Genomic DNA, 27,085 nt, shown 5'->3' on the forward strand with positions numbered 1-27,085 from the left:
TTTCGGCTCCGAGTCTGATTTAGGAGCCACCAATGGCAAAACAGATCGAGCAGCACTTCTATTTGAATGTGTACATAACGCGAAGTCCACACCAAGCCCTGCTGCTTTCAGTGGGATCGCTCACATGCTAAACACGTTTCTGATTGCAGACCTCAATACCCAATCTTCAATTTAGCCAACTGTTAACTTCGGCGTGATGTAACATCCGAAGCCTCCTATGCATTTCAAGAGCCTTGGCTTAGGTCTGTAGGTTATTTGCAGCTGATACAACACCCTCTGCATCTTCAACCGCCGTACAATCCCCGCAGTGCTGTTTCCTTGTTAGGTTTCTTCCTTCTGGGAGTAAGGAAAGAGGCTGATGACAGGAGTGCAGCTCAGCAAGACTGTGGACTTGAGTGGGAACAGGCAAGAACTTGGGAAAACGCAGCCCAGGCTGGGAGTCACGCTGGCAGGAGCGAGGCCGGCAGGAGGAGGAAAGTTGTTATCCACCTCCACGTGGCACTGGCGAGGCTGTACCTGCAGCGATGGTGTAGAGGAGACCAGAATTTAGCAACCAGCGTTAAATGAGGTGCTGGAGAAAGGCAGAAAAAGCTTGATGGAGAAAATGGGAAAAGGAGAGAATTCCTGCTCATTTCTAAAGGGTTTTCCTTCCAGCAGCATCTTGATAAGGTGATATAATGACATTTCCCAGATCCTTAAAAAAGTGCATGCATCATAAATGTAGTTGTAGGTGAAGCCCAATGTAAGGATAACAAGCAAGGTGCAGCTGATGTGAACATTTCTTATGTACTTTTTGCTGAGGTGAGTTTCAGATGTGGTTAGCTGGTGTTGCAAGGCCTGTAGCAAGACGTGAGGAGAAGCAATCCTACATTAGTAGCATTGTAGCAAGCAATGTGAGGAGATCTGCATCATGTTTGAGGAACAAGATGGGGCAAATGTGTTTCAGTAGGTTTGACATTTCAAGCACAGCCCCATAAAACACAAAACAAGACAAAACAAAAAACAAGCAAACAAACAACAACAACAACAAAAAACAAACCACAGGACAGTCATTGCTTAAGACCATTCAATATCAAGCTGAGAGGCACAACTACTTATAAAACTATGGAAAGACCAAGTTGCATTTTCTTTTCAAGTCTTTATGGATGCTAAAACCTTACCAGAACAGCTCCCACTCTTAATGTGTGCAGAGAGGGAGAAGTGGGGTTTTACTATTCCCATTTTGCAGGTAAGGAACTGAGACATAGATTCGGTGATTTACCTAAGGTGATGCATGAAGTTGATGGCAGAGCTGGAACTACAACTACCTATATCTTATTTTGTTTTTGAGGCAGGTTTATATTTACACCAGTTTGGCTTTTGGCCTGAATTACTATTCCCTACCTCTTAGTGTGGCTTATTAGCTAAGCTCAGAGTTAGGCTAGCCACAGCTCGACTGACCTGGAGAACAGTCAGGTGAACTTATGTTCACCTTCAAAAGAGGGTCTGTATTGACATATTGACATTATTTTGACATATAATCCCCTGAATCCCTTTTAATACCTCAATACATTTTTCCCACAGACTTCTATTGCAATATATCATAATTCAAGAAATAATACTTTCTTCTTCCTTTTTCCCCTCCCATCCCAAAGAAAGTTTAGGTCCACAATGAAGTTGAAGAGTATTCATAAACCCAAATTTGCATATTATTATATATATAAAAAAGGGTTGGTTGCAGCACTGAGGCTGACAAACAGAGGATTTAGGTGGTAAAGCTGTGACCATGTTCCTGGTGGTTTTACAGAATGAAGAAGTGCTGATGAAGGAACAAGGTCATTGAGAAAATACCACTATCTGGCTGCCTTGATGCTTCCTCTGACCTTGCCAACCATTCTTTCTCCCTTCACTGAACAATGAAACTGAAGGTCAGGTCCTGCCATTTATTGTGACAGGATCAATTCTTACTGAACAAAGCTAGAGAAGGGTTGGATACCGGAGAGTTATTTTTTACCTACTTCAGAAAAAAAGCTCTTAGAGGTTCCTGCTGCAGCCCAGTGCTACATGCGGAGGTGGACACGGTCTCCCTTAGCTATAAGGCACAGCTGAGGACTTGGCTTTCAGTTCTCTGTATCCCAACAAGACCGTGGAAACAAGCCATGAAGTAACCTCTGCTGCGTTTCGGGAAGCAAGTGGCACAGACAGCAGCCCTGACAAACTTGTAAAACATCATGCAAATCTTTTATAATAGGTGGCAAAGCCCTCTGTTTGACACAAATTGGTCCAATGCATGTTCCTGGATGAGGCTGTGAGGGTTCACAAAAAGTTTTTATGTGGGTGCACAGCTGCTCTTTGGGAAAGTGCAGTATTCCAGGGCAACAAAATAGCGCTGTTTAAGCAGATCTTGCACAACACATTTTACAAACATTGCCTCAGTTCTATGGCCTGCTATGGCACGGCTGCTTGCAAGGATACCTGCCTCTCAGAAGACTGCTTCAGTCCTTTGCTTAGCCCCTGCCTGGATGTTTGTAGCTCACGGCTGTCCCCACTGAGGTTTGCAACCAGAGGGAGTCCTAGGAGAGCGCCGTGCCCGCTGCCTGCAAGGAATAATACACTTGCTGTGAGCAGAGCACTCACAGACGGGCTGAAAAACATGGGAGGAATGGAGTTTAAAATCTCTTTCATTTAAAAAAAAATCCTGAGATATTCATCCCAGCAGCAGCTAACAATATGCATTTTTATTTATTTATTTATTTATTTATTTATTTATTTATTTATTTATTTATTTATTAAAGCTTTTTTCCCTATAAGCTTAGCTGGTACATCTGAAAGGTAAACCCACCGTCCTGCTGGGCCCTGTGAGGTGCAATCACATGGGGACACTCACTCCCCAGCACTGTGTTTGTTGCTGGCTTTCATTTGATGCGTGCGGGTCAGGAAGTGTCGTTTTATCACTTTGGCCGGAGACTCCATGACATTTGGTGGGGTTATAGTGCAGGGAAATGTCCTCTGCTCAAACACTGAGCAGCTCAGTTCATCTCGTGGGGTGCAACAGGAGCAATTACTTCTAATTTCTGTGTTGCTCAGGCTCTGATCTTACAGAGCACCTCAGCTCTCAGCTACTCCGTGATTTCTGCTGACTTCGCTTGGGCTTAAGCACAGCTGAAGCCGTGTATAGGCTGAGGTGATTTCCTGAGCCAGACACTTGATGGTATTTCCACTGCTGCTTACAGTCGGAGCCGGAGCCCGTCCTGTTAGGAGGGCAAAAATCCATTTGCTTTCGAGTGGCAGCCGCTCACTTGGTATTTTTCACTCTGGATAGGACAGAAAGTGAGCAAACTGCCAATCCTTCTTACAAAACTCTCCAAATTCTGCTACATTGAGTGGGACAGCTTTCTTTCCTTAGGACAATTAAACTTTTCCAAGATTTCATAACCTCACTCATCAGACTCCATTTACAACAGGAAATTACAGCTAAGCTCTATGAAGACTTTCCCTGACTAAATCCAGTGTTTATAAATCATATCCAGGCAGAAAACGTGAATCTCCACAATGTAACCATAGTCTGAAGTGTAAGTGTTCACAAGTTCAACTGCTTCTCAAAATATTTTTTGCTGCAGCAGTAACATGAGTTTGTATAAATAAAGTATACATTTTTAACATATTTGCAGGCTGCAATATAATAGATAAAGCTTGTGTGCATTAGGAGAGAGCAAACCTGTGTGGGCTTTCTGCCTTCCTTCTCAGACAGAGGATTTTTAGGCTTTTCATCAGCAGTGGCCACCAACAGAGCAACTTCCCTCTCTATATCTTTTTTTTTTTTTTCATAAGAATGCTGCTGGAAAGCTTCTTAAGAAATAAGCTCCATAAGGCTCCTTAAGAAACAAAACAATAACAAGTTGGATATGGTTTATCCAGTCCCACACTATTCTTTGTGTTTATGGCAAGACCCCAATATTTCTCCTTCCAGTGCTTCAGCACTCAGGCCAAAGTGTGCTTCTTGTTATAGCCGTGTAATAGCTTCATACAGAGAGTATGTGCCAACGGGTGAAGAAAAAACTCTGTGTAGAGAGGAGAGCAGCACTGATGGCAGTGAGGGACAGCACCAGTCACATCGTTTATCTTCAGGTTTTCTTGCATTGTCCAGAACAAATTGTTGACTGGACCAGTTTTATTATTTCCTCTTAGGTAAAAGATTTAATACCATAGCCACACTGTAAAATACACAGCATGTAACATGGATCATTGTAATAAATAATAATAACAACAACAATAATAATAATAATAATAAAAAACACCTTTCAGACTAAATAAGAATCATAAAACCTAAAGAGAGTCAATAGCTCCTGCATGGCATTTCTCCAAAATGCTTGAGATAGAGCTACTTTTCAGAAGCATATTCACCTGTAAAAGGAAAAATATTTATTTGCAACAAAAAGAAAATCGGTCACTGCATTGAATTTAGGGAAAGTTGATCATGCACTTGCTTAAATGAGGCTCTTCAGTTAGATAATTAAGGTTGAGTGCAGTGAGTCTGGACTCTGGTTGAGCTCTTCCTTATGGCTGATTGAAGTGACCCCTCCAGGTATCCGTTTAGTACTCTGGCAGAGTCACTTAATAACACCATCAGCTGTGAATGTGCAGGGTGGAGAGCCTAAACCGAGGGATTTTGACCTGTGGGCTGATGCCTGGCTGTACTGAGGTCAGTGGCCAGCCCCTCAGGGCAAGGACCTCAGCCCTTGACTCTACGTGGAACCAAAACCAGTTAAAGCAGACGTGACACTCACAATTCCCATTCAGGACCAGCTTTAGAAAGGAAAATAGCCCCACTGCGCACTGACAAACTCAGCTTGATTGCAAATGTTAGCACCCAGGAGAATTCTGGCCTATGACCCAGAAAATACAGAGGCAAACCATTGTGTGACTGCATCTCTGTAGTAAATGTAGCACTGCTGTCAGCAGTCTGCAAAAATGCCCATTTCCAAAGCAAGTGTTCACTGAAGCTTTCAGACTGACTTCTGCTTTAGAAAGGAAAGAGGAGATGCAGGAACTATAGAAAGGGCTTCCAACCCCTGCTTGCTTGTGTATTTATATTCACTCTTGTCTGGAGCAAAATAAATGCTTGTGCATATCTTATTTGCAAGTAAATATTAACAGTGAAATCCACCACAAAGCAAAAGGGTGTGCAGCAGTGCCCTTAAGAATCCATCCCATGTACCTAAGATAACTAACTGGGGGAAACCTCTACAAATACTATGAAACATGCATACACTTCGTAAGCTCTAAAAAGAAAGAAATCACCCATAACGTAACCAAATGCTATGAAACTCATGTAATTTATTGTAAGGACTTGTAGTTGACCTTTCTGCATGGAAAAAGGCTTCCAGACCTACAGCTAGTGCACGCTGACAGTATTCAGCCATGCGACCACTGCCCACAGCACAGATGGACAGGCCTCTCATTTCGTGGTTCATTTACAACTCTGGCTAATCTGAAAAATATTTGCAGTCTGGACGGGTCTTTGTATTTAGAAATGTACTGTGCTCCAACACAGAGAATTTGTACTTGAATCAGTAATGAGTTTCACTGATGTCTCGTGGCCCAGATGCACTCGTTTTAACACAGCTTTAAGTCTGCTTGTCGGGGAAGCCTTCCGGATGAGACACACCAGGCGGACAGAAGCAACCCAGGTCTGCATTCCTTCACAGCAGCCACACAGCGTGATGTATGCTGCAGGATGGCTGGCGGGCAGTCATCTGGGGATTGTTTTCCAGAGTGGCGTCTCTCTTAGGACACCCCACTTTTCCCACCACACATCTAAGGGTGACCACATTGGCATTGGCAAAACCCACCCTCGACTGTACCTCTGCCCAAGCAAGTTTGTGTAACTTCAAATCCTCAGCTTGGATTGCATTTTTCACTTCCATAAAGATCAGACCACGCTGTAAAGTATGGTGCCAGCTTTAGCTCCCAGAGTCCCATAGCCTGTACCCTCACTCTTGTGGTGTACCATCTTACTCCACCACTGAGCTTATCTCTTTTAAGACTTTTAAGATTTTTCTGTAAATTCCAAATAAATGTAAAAAGTAGTTTTCAGTAGTGAAAGATTTCAAACAGTTTCTTCTAAAAATGTCAGTGCTTTTGTGTCCTCTTTTTTTTTTTTTTTTTTTTTTTTTTTTTTTGTTCCCTAAGAGTTGTTTTGCAAGTAGATATTTAGATATTTTCCAGTGTGGAAAATGGAAGTGCACTGTTCAGGTAGACGCAAGAAATTCAGCTGCAGAGTGAACTCTTTTTTCTTTTTTTCTTTTTTTTTTTTTTTCTTTTTTTTTTCTTCTTTCCTCTTTTCTTTTTCTTCTTCCTTTCTTTTTTTTTTTTTTTTTCCCTTGCTTTTCTTTTTTTCTTTCTTTCTTCTTCTTTTTTTTTTTTTTTTTTTTTTTTTTTTTTTTTTTTTTTTTCTTTCTTGTTTCCTTTTTTTTTTTTGTTCTTATGTCCTCCAGATTCAGGGTCTGAATGAAGCAAGGTTGGGCAAGACAACTTTATAAAAGTAACTGGAGTTAATCTTTCCTTTCATTCAGCATAAGAACAGTTCATCCAGTTTCTTCAGGGTCACAAAACCAAGTCAGGCTAGCTCACCAGCGCCTTGTGCTGAACACCCAGCTCTGCTGCCAGCTTTCATGAGCACACCCCACAGGGCCAGCCCTCAGGGCATGGCAGGCATTGCCAAGGCCCTCTCCTTCCCCTCTGTCACTCAGGGAGACTTCAGCCTTCATGTAGGCCCTCCAAGCCCCTACCAACCAAACCAAACCAAACCAAACCAAACCAAACCAAACCAAACCAAACCAAACCAAACCAAACCAAACCAAACCAAACCATTGAGGGGCTTATGGTTGAGCATTGGAGAGGCCTACAGACTGAGCAGGCCACTGGATACTCTGGGAAATAAGGAGTCAGGGCATAGGGTCACTTCAAAAGGCATTAAGCACATCATGATGGCAAAAGGGAGGTGGTTATGTCTGCTTAATGCTCTCACTGTGGCAGACTGTCCTAATGATAGATGCATAGGCCGGGCAGCCCTTCGGAAGGAGAGGGGGACAAAATACACAACAGACTGCCTTGGGTTAGGCCCCTTCTCTGGCTCGGCTTTTTCCCCGATCTACAGTCAAAACATGGATTGAAGCCCCCGGTGTTAAGTTTAACTACTTCACTTTAGTGGAGGACTTGTTAGTGTTAGGTCAGAGGTTGGACTTGATGATCTTGAGGTCTCTTCCAACCTAGACAATTCTGTGATTCCATGACTCTGTGACTATTTGGTGCTTTGTGGTGAATGGGTCTCCCACTTTCTTCCTGCAGCTGCTCTCTGCATATGAGCAGTTAAATATCTGCTGGAACAGGGACTCATACCCGACTCTTCCACACCAGTTTCTAACTGCTCATCATGAAGTCACCATCCCTCTTTGGCTTAACATATACCCAGTTTCTTTATCCCAGTGGTAATTCAGAGAGCTGCACAATTCTAAGCACCCTCTCCAGTGCATCAATTCGAGCTGATGGTTAAAACTGTAATCTGGCTATTGAAGGTGCACAACAAGGTTGTTGAAGGCAATGAGACCTGAGTTTGCAGGCTGGTGCTGTGTTCCTTCCATAGATGGCACTGTAAGTTACCAAATGGTCCCTTCCCTGCCCATAATTTTTGTGATGCTATCAGCATTGTGCCATCTCAGAGAAGCATGCTGAAGGTAAGAAAAAAATCAAAAACATCAGTACATCATGATGTACCTCAATCTCTAGTGTGATTTCTGATCTCAATAAAATTACAGCATTATACAGAATCCGATCAAAAAGCACCAAACCTCTGTGAATGGCCAGTGGCATGACCCTGGAGTAGAATATAAGAGGAGAATGAACCCATAGTTGTATGCTCTTACGAACTGTACCAGCTTACAAGGAGCTGGAGGGATGCCATGAGGCAGATGTGGTATCTTCGTATTTCATATCCCTTAATGGATTTTTCTTCAGTGGATTTCTTCAATTGCTTTTGCACCCATGTAAACTTGAAACATCCACAGCAAACCAGATGGTCCTGTTGGAAACATAGCTTCTGTTTTGTTTTTCTTTTTCCTTTTTCAGAGGGAACATAAATCCGAATGCAATGTAAGAGATTCAAAGCAATTAATGTGCAAATGATTATCGTTACGAGCAGGAGCTAACTAAAAACAACCACTTACAAATGACAAGTCATACATGGTTTCCTCCATTATCTTTCCCTTTGCACATAACTTGTGCTTGATAAGGACTTTTCTATCTTAACAGCCCCATGTATAAATGGCACTGTCAGCACCCTCAGTGCACTCCCCGGTAGTTCAGCAAACACTGTTCTCAGTAACACCAGGACCAATACCAGATCACTTAATTCCAGTTGTAAACAGAAAACATTTCCAAAATAAAGTCACTAAGAACACCCTCCAGGACAGGACTTGTTAGTTGATCAAATTTTACATGAGTATCAGCAGATTACCTTGGTTCACAGAGTCAAAACCTTTCGTGAAATGCACACAGACAACCCAAGAGTCTGGCTTTTTCTTGGGGCATTATGTTCACATTGCAGCAAAATGGGCTTTGTAGTATTTCAGGTAGAAAGATACCTCAACACAACCATCTACCTTGTGCCTGAAAGCAACATAACACGTAGTGACACGTGTCCCAGATCCTACACAGCCTGTGCATGAAGATGTAAACCCCACTCCTTTTCAAAGCACAACAAAAGGTGTATTTCTATATAACACAGCTGTTTCAGCAGTGCCACAAAATACTGTATGTTCTTTCTTCAACAAGGTCTATCTCTTTAAATATAAATATAAAGGTTCTATAAGTGGTATCAATATTCTTCTTCCAATTCAACTAACTAAACTAAGTGCAAACTAAAGTCGCATAGATAATTTTAAGATAAATTGCCATCAAATACCTTCCTTTCCAACAATATCCTGCTATTATTGACCAGAGCTAGTAACTTGTAGATATCTACAAAAAAAAAAGTGAATCCCTTTATCTTTAGGAAATTTATAGAAGTATTCTTCAAAAGTAAATACACAGATAGTAAAATGTATACAATAACTGAGCCAGATTTATGAGTACGATTATGGAGAAATAGGCCGTGGTTTATGCCTGATAAGAATAGTGCATTTATTCTGGGGAGAGTGAAAGATTTATTATGTGTTTAAGCATTCATTTCCTTATTTTTGTGCATGTTTTCTGTAAAGGACGTGTTAACTATATTATGATCACTTGAGAACTTAAACGGATTTGGAAATTCAGTGCTAAGTTTCGCAATCACTCAACATGTTTTAAACTAAGGATATCTGTTGATGTAAACATCTCTTTCCATACTTCTGAATGGTGTTTCTGCAAGAAGAAATCAGTCATGGGATGGCTTTTGTATTATCACAAGCTTTGAAATGCAGAGTGTTCCAATAAAGTCATTACAATTCATGCACCGAGGGCCAGAAGTTTAAGAGGAAGATAAGAAACAAATCCTGGAAGTTATTATGTGTTCTTCCCACTTTATAGCCTCCTCTTTGGGACTCCAGCATTCCTGTGGAAGCAGACAGGTTTCATAAACCCCATCTCTCTTTCTTTTTTTCTGGAGGTTTGACAGTCTTGAGCACTGAAAGATACAAATATAAATGTATATAAATATGACCTTCTAAATGGAAAGTCAATGTGCTCTTGCCAAGCTCATGATGGGGGTGCACCAGAATTAGTAAAAAAACAGCAGAGGTCAACATCCATATTCTCACCTGCCCAAGGGCTGCAGAGTTTTCTTGACATCTCTCATTTCCCCTGCATTGCTCCTGGAGTCCCCAGCACTTTCAAGGCCTCAGAAAGCAAGAGTTTTTGAGAAGAGCAGCTCTAAGAACTGGCAGGCTTAGCAGAGCATATGTACAGCTCTTACACTTTTCCACAGCACAGCACCTCCAGCATGTGCATATGCACACCACGATGGTTTCCAGCTGGGTTCTCCTATGCTGTGAGTGCCTTCTGCTGCTTTCAGCAGTCTGTATTCAGAGCATCTCATGAAATTAACTGCTGCAGAAAGGGAGAGGGAAGACTGTAGCAACCTGGTGATGCTGGGATGTGCCCACAGATTACCATAATGCATGCCTTGAAGAACCATTGTTTCTCTATGAGGAGATGCTCTCCACATCTGACCCTCCATTTTTCTTGCCTCTCCCCTAGGTTTAGATCATGAATATCTGAGCACTGTCAAGCTATCCTGAAGTGCAAAGGCAGCACTGGTTCCTAGGAAGATAGCAAAAAGACAGTTTCACATTACAAGAGCTCCCACAGGTGAGAGCCCAGTTACCCTCCGGTGCTGGAAAATCCGCTCTGTAGAACCTGTTGTACGCCTTTTCTTACTCACTGGGATGAAGATCCCACAGGTCTTGATTGCCAACAACGTTTAAGAGTCTTATCCCTGATGGGCTCATGATTTCCCGGTTTCACTGAGGCATGGAAGATGCTGACTAATCTCACGAGGTACTCCCACAGTTGTCTGTCCCCTCCTTTTCAACAATCTTTACTACATTCTGTTTGCAATGTGGTCTACAAGGAAAAGGATTTAAGATGAAGCTTGCCTGAAGTGCAGCAGACACAAATCTGGTCTAGTGGAAGGTGTCCCTACCCACTGCAGAGGTGGGTGGAGTGACACGATCTTTATGGTCCCTTCCAGCTCAAGCAATTATTTGATTCTATGACATAAACTGGTCTAATTCAGCACTGAAAAGCAATTAATACAATCATTTTCAGAGAAACACATCATCACAAAAAATGTCTCAAGTTAACAGGAGGCCCTTTGTCCATGTTTGCCAAATGATGGATGGTGCCAGCATTCCCTGCGCTGGCCTTGGAGCTGTGACTTCTGCAAGGTTTTCGTGAAGATAGCGCTCCAACCTCTTACAAGTCCATTTTCATTTTGATCTTTTGCTGACCTGCTAGCACACTGAGCAAACATGGTGTCACTGGTGTCTTAGGAATGGATTTTTTTAAGGCATGGATAGGACTTAGGTGCTTGATCCCATTAATTAAAAAATGAGATCTGAACATCTAGCTCCTTTATAGTCTTACAAAAATCCCCATCCAGTTGCCTGAACATGGATCATCAATGTAGTGAGGACAGGATCCATTAATACTATATTTTAAGAAGAAAAATGCTCAGTAAATATTGTTCTTTTGGAAAGCAATGATTAATGAAAAAAAGTAGATATACTCTGAAGTGTTGCCTTGGATCAGCTGCAGGTGTGACAGCTCTGCAAGCTCTAGGTTGCCTGTTCTTTCCTCAGTTAGACCAGGAGCTCAGGTGACAGGCAGCCCCATCAGCAGCCAAAAAAAGACAGAGACTCAACAGGTACTGGAAATCAATTCACTGACATGGATTATCAACTCCGAGAAAGTGCCTTCTGTTCCCTTAAATGAGCAGTGAAGTTTTCTTGACCTTTGGGCTTCCTTTGAAGGCTCACAGAGGAGCACTGAGGCCTCTAAACTGGGAAAAACTCCAGGCATTTTTGCTGGCCAGACAGAAAGACATAATTAAAAAAGTAATAATAAGAGAAACTTATGAAAATAACTTATAAGGGATTTTTTTTTCTATTTTGCTTCTTTTTTTTAAGGGGAGAACTCATGAACTGTTTTGGCTTTACAGTCAAGAGCAGTGATTTCTTGGCAACCTCATCAGCCCCACGTTCATCTGGGTGGGCAGCTCTTGTGTAATGAATCATCCAGTGTTTCAGACAGAGATTCAACACGGTGTAATGGCCTTCTCGTCCCTGACAGTTCGTCAGTGTGGACTTAAATAGGAAATATGCCCACATGGTCCGACAGACAGACCTGTGTCACCGCATCCATTCCTACAGCAGGCTGGAGGAGAGCCAGCTTGGCTCCAAAGTCTGCCCCGTGGTACTTGGGCTTGAGTGAACACGCCCTGCTTGTTAAGTCGGGGCCAGCAGCGCAGTAATGGTGCTGGGTCGGAGCTGGCTCCTGTCTGACCACGCTCTTGTAGGATAGCACCTTCTACACTCAGGAAAGCTCCCAGGGTTTTCAGGAAAGTCAGGTTTGACCCCCAAGGCAGCAGAAGAAGCAGTTCTCTGGAAGCACTGAAGGGTTATAGGAAGGCCCAACAAGTACTTGTTGTCCTGCCTAAATGCTTCACATACACGGAGAAGTATTCAGTTTCCATCAGTATCTCCAGCAAATGAGTTTTTACCTGTTGTCTGTGTGCAAATGGAGAAGTAATCAATAAGATTTACCAACCTGTTGGTACTCGTAGTTTAAGGATGTGTTGCTGTCTGGGGAGATGCCTGCAACTCCTCCTAACTCCCAGACTTATTCAGTCAGGGTTGCAAATAGTACTCTGTACTTTGGAACAGGGGGTGAGAAAAATAAAGACAACATCAAGAGGCTTTATTTCAAGCTTGGACCAGTGGCTGGCTGTGATGTCCTGGCTCTTATGGATATGTATGTGACCATCCATGCCTGAGACGACATGACGGGTGCTGTCTGTCCCAGAAATGGTTCGTGTTGCACCAAAGCACCTCCACAGGCGTTGATGAGTGTCTTGTTCTGCGAGGACTGTCAGGCTGGAGGAGATCACCGAGCAAGACGGCCTGCCTTCAGGGAACAAGCTCACCCACAGCCTACACTACCCTGCTTTCTCTTGCTTCCAGTCAAGCACAACGCTTTGCTAAATGTGGTCCTTTAGAAATTCAACACACAGGAAAAAAAATATCCTGTGTCATGGAACTAAGTTATAATGCTGCTAAATAAAATAAATTGTTGCCCTGCATGAAGTCACTGTTTTTCTTACTCACTTTTTTTTCTTGCTTTTTTTTTTTTTTTTCTCCATTTTCCACTTCTAGCTGCCTGTTTCTTTGAGTGAATGAATATTTGATTTCACTGTGAATCAGCTAATATCCCAAACAAGTCTGGATAATGCCCAGTGCTAACTCCAGGCATAGGTTTCCCCTTTTTTATCTGCGCCACAGAGAAACCTACTGAGAGAAGAGAAGGGAAGATACCATTCTGCAGTTCCTTCTAGACGATGCAGCCTGTTCCAATACTTCACAACCTTTTCAGTAAAGAAATTTCTCCTAATATCCAACCTAAACTTCTCCCAGTGTAACTCAAAGCCATTCCCTCCCGTCTTGTCATTGGTGCCTGGGAGAAGAGACTGATCCCTACCTTGCTATAGCCTGCTTTAGGGTAGATCTGGCCTATTTTTTTATATATATTTTTTTCTTTCTGCAGGTTATTCGTGAGGTAGCAGTGATTTGCAAGATTGATTATACATTGTTTTGGGGATATAGGAATTTCTCACACCAGAGGAAAGGCAGGGCTTGATGAGAACAATATTACGAAGGAAGGAAGTGCTTGTTTGGGTGAGTGGGAGCATTGAGCACGGCTGTGGATTAAAGGAGAAGCTGAGCCAGGCTCTGTGCAATCAGCAGAGCCATCAGCGTGGGAGCTGGAGGCCTTGAGAAGAGGGAGAACCAAGTGCCAAAGCCAGAGAGGAGGGCTGGGCAGGGAAAAACCCACACCTAAAAGCGTATCAGCATTCAGACCAGAGAGATATTGATCAGGGATTTGCGCAGGGAACAGAGAGGATGGAGAAAGCCCAAACAATTATGCTTTGAAAGTGATGTTCGACTTGAATATTTACGGGCGTTTATGGGCATGATCGCTCATTCTGAATGGCCTGCACACTGATTCATGAGGCTCAGAGCTAGCTGAAGAGCATTGTGGTATATCAGACCCCGAATAGCCAACAGCTTTTTAAGTCTAAGCATTTAATTAAATGCAAACACAGACAAACAGGAAAGTGTTAAATAGTGCTTGGCTAGGAGGTAAGAATTGAATGCATTAACTTTCAAAACTCAATCTCAAATTCCCAATTAGAGAAAAACTGCTCTGCAAAAGGCTTTGTGCTGTCTCCTGGGACAAGGTGAGAAGGGACAACACTGCTTTTCTCCAGGGAAAAAGCAAGCCTGGATGATCCAGCCACCCCTGTACTCCTCAGAATGACTCAGATCCTTGATGCCAAGTCTGACAATATGTTGCTGAGTGAGTGGTAGCAGGGAGAAAGTGACTGTGATAGAAGGCAGCACGGCAGGAATAAACAAACAGGTGCTGACGGCCAAGTGCTGAACACTGCAAATGTCCCCCAGCAGATGCCCCAGTTAAATAAAATGTGAAGTCACAGCATCCGCCTGAGTGACTGAGCAATCCAACATGCACTCGTCATCTCAGGATGCTTGATGTTCATGGGAAATAACCACTAAAGCCCCCGTGTTACTCTGCTTTTAGCTTGTGTGTTTTAAAACAAATAATGAATAAATAAGTAAATAAATAAACTCCTGAATGTGAACAGTCTTCCTCTGAATCATTTCTCAAAATTGATATTTTCTCTTGCTTCTGAGAGGATACCTTTACTAGCCTGCTCTCAGAGGCTGTCAAACTGTTTTTGAACCTAGTTTTATCAATGAAGAAAATGCTAATTTTTTGGTGAAGATTCCTCCTACTGCTCTCCTCTGCTTTGACAGATGCTGCTGTAAGGGTTCCTCTCGCCTGCAGGCTCAGCCCACCTCTCTGCTCAGCTTTTCATACACAACAGGCTGTGAAAGCACACAGCCTGCCCGTGGTAGTCAGTAGAAAAATCTCCAGATATTCTCCAGCAGGATTAATACCAGTTGAGAAGCAGTCATGCTAAGGATGCTTTATGTCAGGGCTGTCCAACTTCCACAGCCCCACCAGGCATCATTTGTGTCGCTCTTCGCAGGTGGGCGAGTCCAGCGGTGGCACTCAGATAGTGGGGAGGTGATGCAGAGCTGTGCTAGATGCGACTACCCTTGCTTTATACCCTAGAGAATGAAGGCATTCAAAGCAGTATTTTTAAGATAAATATCATTCAGCCTCAAGTTCTCCACGTGACATTCAGTGGTTTGCCAAAGGGACGAGAAACCAGCAAAATGGGTACAAGTCCTCGAGCAAGCAGCCGAGAAGCTATTTAGTTGGGGCAGCCTGCTTACGGCTGAGCTCAGATTTTTCCTAAACCTGGCCAGAGATTATGCAGGATGCTCAGCTGTGCCTGCGACAGGGGGAAGCAGCAGGGCTCGGAGTGCCAGTAGGGCCGACAGATTGCTGAGCAGATCAGGAGGCAGCAAAGCCCCGGGGCCAGCAGAATAGCCGCCCCTCTCCACCAGCCGAGGGGCCTCAGGCGTGTTTGTAGCAGCTTACAAAGAAAAGAGCAGCAAGCCAGGAGGGTTCTCTGCTGCTTCACCCCTTTGCTTGTTGTGCAACATGTTTGGGGTAAAAGAGTATTTTTTTTTTTCAGAGCCCATGTTCCTGGGTGCACACTGTGGGAGGCACTCCTTGAAGAAGAAGGCTTGGCATCAGGAGCACACAAGCAGAAGGAGCCTAAGAGCTGCTGGCCACAAAGACCAGAGCTGAAGACAGCTGAAGACCACTGAAGACCAGAATTGAAGACGCATCGAAGACCTGGCCCCTTCCTTCAGGGAGATGCATCGCCACAGCACATGCTGCCCAGGGCACAGTTTCCCCGATGCAAGCTATTTCTTGGGATAAGATCAGGCCTGCCGTGACACAAACCAGGCCTTACTAACCCCCTGCTCCTTTTAAAGATATTATATTTTACGTTGAAAGTCATAGGACAGCTCCTCTTCCCAGCAGAGCAAACCAACTGGGGAGAAGAACAAACCAGCCAATACAAGTGGAGCCCCCTTTGTACCCAAAACTGTATCTTCATTAAAATCTCTGTTTTTCCTTCTGATCACGGCAGCAGAGAGATTCCTGTTAATCAGAGACCCTCATCCTCTGCTTATAACTTCTCCTCACCCTCTGCATTACCCATTTTTCCACATCTGGTGTACACAGTTACTTTACCTGCCCATGGGCACAGTCTCCTTTCGGGCAGGGGGAATGCACCTGCACTAAGGTATGAAGCTTGGCACAGATGTCTGCTCTTGCAAAGGTTTTCCCCTGTCTGATAAGTGCAGATGCAGATCTGCGATAAGGCGATGAGGGCTGCTGAGATATTAGCCTGAGTTTTACAGGGAAGAAAAATGGAGAAGCTGAACTGAGGCATTTGTTTTAAAACAAGACACTTCTGCAAGCAGCTACAAGGGAACTTAACCTATTTTGTTGTTCTTCCGAAGTCCATTTGCTGCCCAATTTTAGCAAGAGTGGCTGGATGTATTTCTGGTAATGTTGCTGGTCAGGGCTAGCAAAGTGACATTAGGAAAACCTTCCTGGAGCTCCTAAGTGCTTGCTTTCATATTTTGCCTCTTGTACCAGTCACCAGCATGGATACAAAAGGGAAAGAAAAACCTTTGCAAAAATCTGTAACTGGTATTCCAGGGGCTTACAGAAAGCCCTACTGCTCCCCAGGCAGATGGTGGCTTAAAAAATAAATAAAATAAAAAAAGCTGGGTTGATGCTAGCACTGTTTCCATGGGAACAGGGAGGTGAGGATGCTGCATCGGATTTGACCAGATGAGAAGCAGGTTCAGGATTAGGATTAGGATTAGGGAAGAAGTGGCCAGATTCCCGCTGCCACTCAGGGCTTCTCTTACACCACTAAACACAAGACAGGGCTCTTCGAAGGACTGCACTAGCTCTGCTTCCACCTGTCTTGGTGTAGACTTCATCGATTTAAAAAGAAATCAGTGCCTGAATGCGTGTATGAGTGTTGGAGCACATTAGCTTCAGCAACCCTTGCAAAGTGATGGTATAAATGAAAATTGGGTGTGCAGCTCTCAATTTCAGACAAGGTACATGGTGGTGATGGTCGTTCCTGCACTGAACTCGAGCCGTGAGCAGTACGATGACCACCCCATAACTTGTTCTCCTACTTCCCAGTGAGTCGATGCTGAGATCACCAGACAGCAAAATCATACATTTGATATTGCAGAGTAATAATAATAAAAAAAAGGCAGGATAATTATTTTAAATTGTTAGTCTTCCACTGCCCCGGGAAAACAAATCTAATTGATGTCTGATATACATCGGTGGTATTTAAATATTACAAGAATCAGAAAATAGTTTGTGTTAGCATAGGCATTTTAAATACACTTATTATTCTCTTGAGATGGTTGAGATTAGATTGCCAAAAATGGGGTTTTCATCTAGTTGGTGTTCTCAGGAAAATCCCTGTGAACCTCACCTGCTGCTTTTCAGGTACCTTGCAGCTCCAAACCATAAATAAGGTTCAAAGTGAAATGTAGAGAACCATAAAGGTAAAATGGAATGGAAATGGAGCTGGGTATATGAATTTTGGTGATTGGAAGAGGTTTGATTTGAAGAGTTAGTGCATTTGGCTGGTTTCTGACAACAAGCAGGACGCAGAAGTTTTGGATCGAGGCCAATTCACACCTCCAAGGAGGCAGTGCTGCAGAGTCGGTCCTGCAGCTTGCTTCCCATCAGTTTGCTGAAACCCAGCAAGCCACCAGCTCTGACGGGACACCCCTCTCAACAAAACCCCGTAGCAGTTGGGGTCAGTGCTCGCACGCCTGTGTTCCCAGCTCGCAGCCACCCCTCTGAGCTGGGACAAGCACCTCTGGCTCACCCTTCACACCCGAACAGCTGAATGCCATAGCTTTTGGGGTTTGGCTCTACGAAGGCCTTGCCATTTTATCCTTCTAGAAACTTCTCTGCTTAACCTCAGGCTCGGGAGCCCTCCTGCCCCAGCCGGGGCTCCTCACCCACCGCAGCCGAGGTGTGCGAGCCTCCGCAGGAGGAGGCGGCTGCGTTTTCTCCCCCTGCACGCAAAACCACCCAACCCCACGCCCCCCCCCCGGTGCAGCCGGCTCTTAGCACGCCCTGGCAGGGGCTGCAGCCCCCCGGCACGGCTCTGACCCCCCGGCTTTCCTCCCCTCGGGCCCGGAGGCACGGGCGCCGTCGCCCTCCCGGTTTATTTTTAGCTGGCGGCGCGGCGGGGCGGGCGGGGCGGCCGGGGGAGGACCGGGGGAGGACCGGAGGAGGGAGGGAGGACCGGGGGAGGACGGAGGGAGGACGGAGGGAGGACCGAGGACCGAGCCCCGAGCCTCGGCGGCGACCCGAGTGCGGGCGAGCAGCGCCGCCGGGGGGAGGGAGGGAGGGAGGGAGCTCGGAGGGAGGAGAAGCGGCGGGGCTGCGGGCACCCCAAAAAATCAGAGCCATCCTCCCGACGGCCATCCACGGCCCCGCTGCGGGGCGGAGAGCCGGGGGCCCGCAGATGGCCAGCCCCGGGCTGGAGCTGGCGGCAGAGGGTCAGCCCCAGCCCGAGCCGGCCTTCGGCGAGGCGCAGAAGTGGATCGAGGTAAGGAGCGGGCGGGATGCGGGTGCTGCTTCCTCCTCCTCCTCCTCCTCCTCCTCCGCCGCCGGCTCAATCCCTTAATCGCATTTCCCCTCCCCGGCCCTAAGCAGGAGCGGGAGGCAGGTGCGGGGAGGCCGCGACCCCCAGCGGGGGCTTCCTTGGGCTATGGGGGTGGAGGGCAGGCTGCGGGCCCCCCCCCCCCCCCCCCCCGGCACACTGCGGGGACATGGCGCTCCCGCAGCCTCCAGCCCCGCAACCCTGCAGCCCCGCAACCTTCAGCCTCCATCCCCGCAGCCCCCGCCGGGGGGGGCCGCGCAGGTACCGCGGGCGCGCATCGGGGCGGCCGGGGGCGCGCATCGGGGTGCCCCCATCCCCGTGCCCCTCTCGCTCTGGGCCGTGCCCATCCCGCGGGGCCGCCTCGCCGCTCGGCTGCGGTGATATAAAACGTGGAAAACAGCCGGCTTGGGGGGCGAAACCAAAGGGTTAAATATTTTGGCATGGGGTAATAGGGGAGCTGGGAATAGCCCGCGGTCCGGTTGCGGGTCGGGAAGACGCGTGAGGGTGGTATCGGCCGAGATGGCAGGGGAATAGCTGCCGGCTGCTGCGGGCTTTGCGTTTAATCTGCAGCTTTCCGTAAGCCGCAGGAGATGCCGGGTTCCTGGCGAGGCTGGGCGAATTCGCCTGGAAATCGCTGCAACTTCACGATTGCCTAAACCCCGGGTGCACACTGCAGGCGGGTCGGGCGCAGGGTCTGGAGGCTGTCGGGATTCGGGGTTCACCCCGACGCCAGCCGAAAAGGTAATGCTGTGTCAGGCTTGGGGGGGTTTGCACCGACACAGCCGGCTGGCTGCTGCGGGACCGGGGGCAGGAAAGCAGTGAGGAGCGGGGAGAGATGGGGTTTTGTGCCGGTGGGAGGTGAGTGGGCTGCCTGCGAGAGGAAAAGGGGAGCGCAAATGAACGCTGGTTGTCTTGGGAAGACGGACCCATAGCTGTACATCCCACTTTGTAGCACATGACCCTGCCATACATGCGGTACTGAAATCCCTTGTGACCGCGAGTGCTGCTGGCGGCTGACAGAGCCAGGCACTCAACAGCAGAGCAGTCCTCTGTAGGTAACGAGGCTGCCAGCAATTACCCCGGGCATGATAATAATTAAGGGAGTGTAAGCCTTCCTGTCTCGGAGCAGAAACTCGTGGGTCAGGCGGAAACATCCCTCCTGGGCAGCTTGGCCGTGACGGGAGGTCTCACACCCGTCCTTGTGTGATCCAGGGCCCCATAAGCAGGGTGCGAGGGCTCGCAACGCCTCATGCACTTGATGCAGGTCCAAAGGACCCACACACATATAAAGGAAGCCGTATATGGCTTCTTGGGCTTCCTCTGTCGCTGTTTTTAATCTTCTGGGTGTGCGGAAGGCAGGGTGAGAGATGCGAGGTGGGACTGTTACTCTTGGCACCTTCCTCCCACTGGGGAGCGTGGCAGGAGCCGGGGGCACTGCTGTGGCCGCGGGGCTGGGGGGAGCGTCTGCCTCTACGGCAGTGCCCACAGCGGGTGCTCCTGCTATGGGAAGGGAGGAAGGAGCCGCCTGTGAAGTGAATGTGGTTTAATTTGCCTCAAGAATGATATTTCCTTCTAATCACAGCCCGGTGTAAGCTCTGGGGCATGAGGGTTATTACCTCTTGCAAAAATGTGGTCGGCATTCCCCCGATGGCTTGGACTGAGCAATTAGGCAGAACTTGACATATTAGTCCAAAGTTACTGAAAAGCGACAGCAGTCTTAACATTCCCAAGATTTTATTTGTTTATTATGGGTATCAACATTCATGTGCTAACCCTATTGATCTGGGCGAAAACCAGAAATGGGGTTCATGCTGTGTCCAGCCCCTGAGTCCATGGGCTCCAGTTGGCTCCGTGGTCGTCTCTCACCAGTGTATTCGTTGGCCTAGAGGTGTTAGCAAACGTCCAGTTGTGGCTTCCAACTCTGCTCTGGATGTTTAAAGTGAAGTGAACTCTCAAAGGAAAATAAAATAAACAGTAGCTGTTGTAAGCAGGGCTGCTGAACCTGCCTCGTACGGAGGAGACAGACTTGGTGGGGGCGTCAGCAGTGGGAGACAGCTTAAAACCTGCCTAAGACTGTGAAACAGAGCTACACAAGGAAATGGGGGCAGAAATGGGCAGATCTGAAACTCTGAGCTGGCTGTGCATTTTTATTTCTACAGAGTAAGTTGTGTGGCTGGCGGGCTGGATTCTCATCTGGTTTGAATAGTCGTATGAGCGCTGTCACCATTGTGCAGCGCTGACAGGAATCCGCCCTGTGGTCGGCACTGCATTTCTCCTCTGGCGGGGCTGGGAAGGGCGGCTGTCCTCTTTTGCAGATGGAGAGCCACGGCACAAAGTGGTGAATGTCTAAATCTTCAAGGACTGAGGTACTTCCCTTCCTCCAGGCAGAAGGTCTCAGAGGCCTTTATTTACTCCTGGGGCGTCTGATGTTTCACCAGAGCACGTCTCCGGGGTGCCGGGAGTTTTCTTTTCCCTCCGTCAGAGTTACTTCACAGAACAGGGCAGCCCAAGTTGCGCTGAAGTTTGGGTGGTTCCTCGTAACAATCCTTTCCCTTTTGTGTCTCCCTGGAGCTCTGAGCCAGAAGCGCCAAGGTGAACACCTGAGCAGGCCAAGGGGCCTGAGCTCTGATTTCAAGTGGTGTTAGACTTGACGTGAGCTGCGCGTTGCCCAAGGTGGCATTTGGGGACTCTGTGGGCTTTCCACTTTGATCATGAGACACTTTTGGTAGGAGGTTGAAGTTCAGCCTTAATCACATATTTAATTCTGCATAAATAGCAACCGCACTTCCCTCTGTGTTAGCGTAAACCGGTTCTATTATTTTAATTTAGCTTGGCATGCACTACTTAAGTAAAGAATGCCCTCTTAATGATAAAATGTACCATATAAGTAGCACTCAGAAGACTTAAAATAAAGGCACCTGATGAAAAACCCTGTGAGACAGCTACATTGGTCTGCATTATTAAAGGTGCAGTATCCCATTTCAATTAGTGCATCTCAGTTTCACTGAAAGAATATATCAGCCTTGTAAAGTGTAGTGGCTTACTAAAGCGAAATAACAAATCTAATTTAATCTACTGGCCTGTAATTTTAAAATGTCAAGGTTCCCAGTGTGTGTGCTTAAACTAGAATAACTGATGGCTGAAAGAACATCTGTATAAACAGAGTTATTCTTGCTGCACAGACTCCAGAGCAATACAGTAATAAAGTCGCATTTAATACTGGTGCAACTCCTCAGGGTATTGTTATCTCATCATCGCACCTCCTATCCTTGCCTCATTAATATGCTCCATCCTCATTGTTGAGACTTGGTTCAATTAGGGATGGCTTTTCCATAGACTTGTATTCCTTAGTAAGTTTGCCAGCTGATAAGAAAGCTTCCTTTATAGTTGTATGGTAATAAACAAGGCATGTTTTCTGTCCCCCGTAGTCAGCATTTGACTTTGCCATTCCCTCTAGATGTGTATGGGCTAAAATGCAGCAACTTACAAGTCTGTCACTTTTCTCTTGTATGTATTCCTCTACAGAGTCTTCTTGTTATGGAGAAATTCCCCACACAGAAGGGTTTGTTGGTTCTGAATTTTTCTCCTTACCGCTGTCAGATTTCTGCATTGAAGGTAGCAGTTTTAATTTGGTAACAGTGGCCATGCTTCTAGAAGTGGGACCCGGTGTATTTACTATTTCTGGATGCATCAGGTCGCACAGCAAAATAGACAGGTCACTTCTACACCACCCTATCTGTGAAACGATGCAAGGGGTATAAAACCAGCAATTCAGCCAAGTAAACCATGTTATTGTCTTTTTACTGTCTTGAAACAACATTTCTTTAGGGCATCTCTCCCTCTTGTGCTGGAGAAGTTCTAGAGAGCTGAAGCTTATGTCTTCCATTGCGAAAATGGGACTTAAATGGAGATGGAAGTAGTTCATTGACAAAATCTTTTCTGTGTGGTGAAGGGACTGAATCGGATAATCTGATGGAGGGGTCTGGAACTTGAGTAATTTACAAGCTGATTTATATGGCCTTGGAAATGTGGTATGATGCTGACTATAGTGCCCCGACTTTGAGGAACATCAGAGATAAAGCTCTTTTTATTGAAAGTATTGGTTAAGAGCATTGATTGGCTATGCCTATGAGTAACCTACATCCTGCAAGAGGTTTCAGGTTGCTACTGCAGTAGCGTTTCCCAAGTATGCATAGACATCTAGTCTACCTTTGCTTTCAAGCAAACTTCAAGGTGCTTGAACAGGGACTCTAGTCCTAGAATGGTGGTGCCTCTAGCCAACTGGGACCTTCAGCTGCCACTGCAGTCTCACGGTTACTTGGACAGAAATCCAACAGACACTTTTCAACAGAGAGATTCTCAGTTACCTCAGTGGGCTTTCAATAAGGGCCTCATGCTTTGGAAGGGAGTTTTGGCTGACAGGTTTGACAGTGCCCTAACTTTCCAGCTGATCTGTCTGTACTAATCTCAAGTCTCTCGTCTTGGTGGGAGAGATGAGGATGTTCCTCAGACTAGAAGGAATCCATGCAAATAGTTTGGACAAGCTGCCTGATTTGTGGACAACTAAAGTTAGGCTATATGAATATTTCCCACAACGTGGGAGCTATAAAGAGTCAAAAGGTGGCTGACTTCTGGTCCAAGATGGATGTGAATTCAGAATAATTTTACTGCGGTTATTGTGACTGGACTTGGAGAGGAATTCTTCTCTTCTTTCTCTACATCTCCAGGGCAGCATTTAGTGGCTGCAGATGGGGTTGATGTGATGCTCTTCGTTCTGGCTGAATTAGTCATTCAGTGGAATGAAAAATAGATTGTTCTAAAGGGGTGGAAGAACCTGCCCAAACTCTCTGACCTGTCAGACTATCATCTTATAGAAATGTTTTCTTCTCCCAGTTGCCTGGCAGCTGACCTTATGTCCTGTGTACATGGACCCAATTCCCTTGTCATGAGATCCATTTAAGCCATGTTACAAGTAGCGCTTAGCACAAGAGTGGGAGTAGTGGGAACAACGATGCTATTGATAAAGGGATAATGTCAAGGAAATGCAGGATTGAGTTGTTAATTGTCTTAAAACTGAATTAATTTCTCCTTTCATTGCTAAAATTTTAAAATAGGTAAAAGATCTGCCCTTAAGACCAAAGTCTGGAATGTCATTATGTGGTTGGTGGTAAAGACCTGTTGAACACAGCTATTAAACCTCATTACATTTGTTCTGCTAGTGTGAACTACATTTTAAAAAAATAATAAAATAAAATAAAGGAAAATGTTTATCGTCTCGAAAGGAAGGTGGAATCTTTCCAAGTATGGAGAATTAACTAGATGATCAATGTGGTAGACTCGTTTTCTAGCCTCTAAAATGTGTTGGCCAATCTAGGAAGTGTTACTTTGCCACAGGTTATAAAAACGATATTATCTTTCATTTGGAAAAGCTACCAGTCTAGGACTTCTTCATCCACAGATGGTCACTTTCATGTATTGATTCTCTGTAAGTATCCCAACAAGACCAGTTGTGGAAGAATGCCACAAAGAAAGCAAGATTTATGGGAGTGAAAGTGCCATTTGAAAGGGCAGTTGATGCAGCTGCATAGGGGGAAGGTGCGAGCATTTTGGCATGCAGGCTCTGAAGGTCTAACTTTCCATCCCTCCAACATGTCATTTAAGAAATAAACTACTGTGTTCCCTTGCCTCACTTGGTCTCCTCGGTTGCGATGATTACAACAGTGCTACTATGGTACCAGTAACATAGCATCAAAATTAATAGCTGAAACTTCTTGCAGCTATGCTAAGAACAGTATCAGGTGAAAGGGCTGCAGCATATGTCCTAGGGACAGACTTGTAAGAATGTGATGAACTAGAACACACCCCAGCTGAAACTGGAAAAAAACCCTGCCCATTGCTGCCTCTTATTTATTAAACAGAAATGTACTTGCTGTACCTGGGACAGGCTGACCATCCCCTTGCTGCAGCACAGGGTGGGGAGTGACTGCCTGGGGGGCAGCTCTGCTGGAGAGGGCTGGGGGGGACCAGCTGACAAGGCAGCAGTGTCCTGGCAGCAGGAAAGGTCAGCTCGTCATGGATTTTCTGGAGCCAGTGAGTTGATGGAGGTGGTTGTTTGCTTCTGCTTGGTGCTTGCTGGGCCATACCTGCAATACTGCGTGTGGTTTTGGGTCCCACAGTACAGGAAGGACATTGATAAGCATTGATAAGGAGTGAGCTCAGCAGAGAGCTCCCAGGCTGGCTGGGGCTGGAGCACTTGTCCTGGGAGCTGGGCTGGAGAAGAGGTGGATTTGGGGGGACCTGGCAGCACTCCCTGCATGTACGGGCAGGTTACTTGGGGGGGACAGAGCCATGGCCTTCACAGGGGCCTGGGCCAGGAGCGTGCGATGCTTGTCATAAACTAAAACGGGGAAGGTTCTGACTTGGCGTGAGGAAAAGTTTCTTCATCACAGGGGCAGTTGAGCATTGGTGCAGGCTGCCCAGAGAGGCTGGGAAACCACCATCCTCGGTGGGTTCGTGCCCAAATGAACAAAGCTCAGACCAGCCTGGCCTGGCCTAGAGCTGCCCTTGCTTGAGCAGGGTGTCAAACTAGGAGCCCCCCCAAGGTCTCTACCAGCCTGAATTATTTGTGAATCTGTGGTTTCTTGAAAGTGGGTGGGTGAATATCCCTTCATTTTATTTTTAATCCTACTTTATTGGTTGTTTATATTAATGTCACGTTTAAGCACCGATTCACATGAACAAGATCCTTCTCCATACAAAGGCAAAGCTCCTTCGGCTTTCGACAGGCATTTTCAGGGTACACTACTGAGTTTCCCTTGTGGAAACTCCTCAAGGCAGCATAAAATGTGTCTGGCTTCCAATCCAACTATTTCTACTAAGCCTATTTTTTATTTTGGAAAACTGAAAACATGATTGATTGCCTTTGGTTGGTGAGATTTATTTAATTCATTTTACACTGCTCTTATTGACCAATAAGGAATTTAAATTATTCCCTTTTCTTTTCAGGTCTTGAGATGATGTGCAAGTTTGATTCTTGAGAATTAAATCCTTAAGTGGTTCTTTGTTCATGGTATTAGTTGGTTAGAATGATCCTCTACCTTCGTAGTCAATCTGCTCAGTTCTAGTATAACTCACGCAGAACTGTTAACTAGTTTCTTTTGATTATGTGTGTATATATAATGACTGCTGCTAGTAATCCTTGCCACAGAATGGCTCACTTAATGATGGAGTTATTAATAGAGCTTGCTCCTGATGTTAAAGTTGATTTAAAATAGTCTAGGGACTTCTCGGTCAGTGGGGAAAGCAGAGAACTCTCTTCATCTGGCTGTTTGAAGAGAAGCCTTGTTTCACTAGGTTCTGCTCTTTGGAGATCTCATGCCTAGTGTCAAAGATGGTTCGATTTTGAAATCAATTTTGACAAGCTAGGATTTTGAAAGATAATATTGCTATGGCTTTTTGGCTCCAGCATTGTTGTCAGTGATTCATGGAGCGCTTCACAGGCTAAGGAGCAGCATGGTGGAGGGAGAGAAAGCAATTCCTTAATTCAGCTTTCTACAGCTGAATGCGTAATGTAAAAGGGAAATGATCTCCATTAATCTCTCCTTCACAGACGTTTCTCCATGATCCTGGTTCATGCTGGAAACAGGACTGGGATTCTTCCATTATGCGATCCATAGTGAGTTTCAGGAACAGCACAAAAGGAAAAATTCTCTGTGATGTCTCTTCCAGCCTCCAAGATTGCCCCCACTTCATCCCATCCCTGTGGTTGTTTACAAGCTATACGGAAAGTGGCTGTATATACTCAGTGTGCTGAGAAAACAGTAAAAAAAAAAAAAAAGAGTCCTCATCCTGAGACTAAATATCTTCCAGTTGTTTTCCTTCCTGTAGACATGGGTAGATTTTTAGTTCAGTATTACAATCATGAGCACTGAAGTCTCTGGATGGATTAAAGGATCATTTAAAAAATAAATTTGGTGCATTACATGTGCCTAATTATATCCAAGTATATTCTTACAAGTCAATTCTTACATTCAAGTTTTTCTCCCCAACAGTGAGAGGCTGAAACCTGTAAAAGGTAATATACCTGCCAATTCCAGGGATGGCAGAGTTGAAGGAAAAAAGCCCCAAACAACCTTTCCATTTGTATTTCAACAACAGGCCACAGACTAGCACAAATACTTGTAACCTTTACTCTGACTTGAGAAGCAGCCTTTCTTTTGCGTAAGAGGAGGCTGATGCCCATAAATAACTGATTTCAAGTGGGAGCAGAATGTTTGTGTGGCTACAGAGGACACCGGACTGAGATTAAAATCTCTTCTTGGTGCTTTGCAAGCAGTGTTTTCTGTGAACTCACAGGGCTACATTATGTCCTTGTGGTCCCAGCAGGTTGTGGCTCTGGCAGAAGGGTCGCTACAACATCCTAAAACAAATACAATAGGTATGGATTTGGGGGTTATATTTTATTTTTCTTTCCCTTTTTCTCTTTCTCTTCTTCTCTCTCTCTTTTATTAAAAAAAAAAAAAAGCAAATATATAAATATTTTTTTGTTTATTGTTTTCCTGACTCTGATGAGTTGGTTTTTAAAGTTGTGGTTTGGAAAAAAAGGAAGTCCTTATTTGGGAGCATGCATGTGCAGTGTGTGTCTTCTGCCAGTGTTTGGATCAATTAAAGATAGCCAAGAAAATAAACTGC

General features: G+C 45.4%; 1 protein-coding gene across 3 annotated transcripts in view; it reads left to right on the forward strand.

Annotated features, from left to right (window-relative positions):
• Positions 1–18,022: 18,022 nt before the first annotated feature.
• LIMCH1 (LIM and calponin homology domains 1) overlaps positions 18,023–27,085 on the forward strand; it is a 172,653-nt gene continuing 163,590 nt past the window's right edge. For 2 of the 3 annotated variants that reach the window (XM_068680221.1, XM_068680223.1), the window contains exon 1: positions 18,023–18,340. In XM_068680221.1, the coding sequence (XP_068536322.1) occupies positions 18,257–18,340 (84 nt within the window). In that variant the 5' untranslated portion in view covers positions 18,023–18,256. Of the gene's footprint in view, positions 18,341–18,961; positions 19,136–27,085 lie in introns of those variants that run through there. The other variant, XM_068680226.1, reaches the window with a different exon arrangement.

Source organism: Anas acuta, chromosome 4 (genome assembly GCF_963932015.1).
Source record: "Anas acuta chromosome 4, bAnaAcu1.1, whole genome shotgun sequence".
Taxonomy (NCBI): Eukaryota; Metazoa; Chordata; class Aves; order Anseriformes; family Anatidae; genus Anas; species Anas acuta.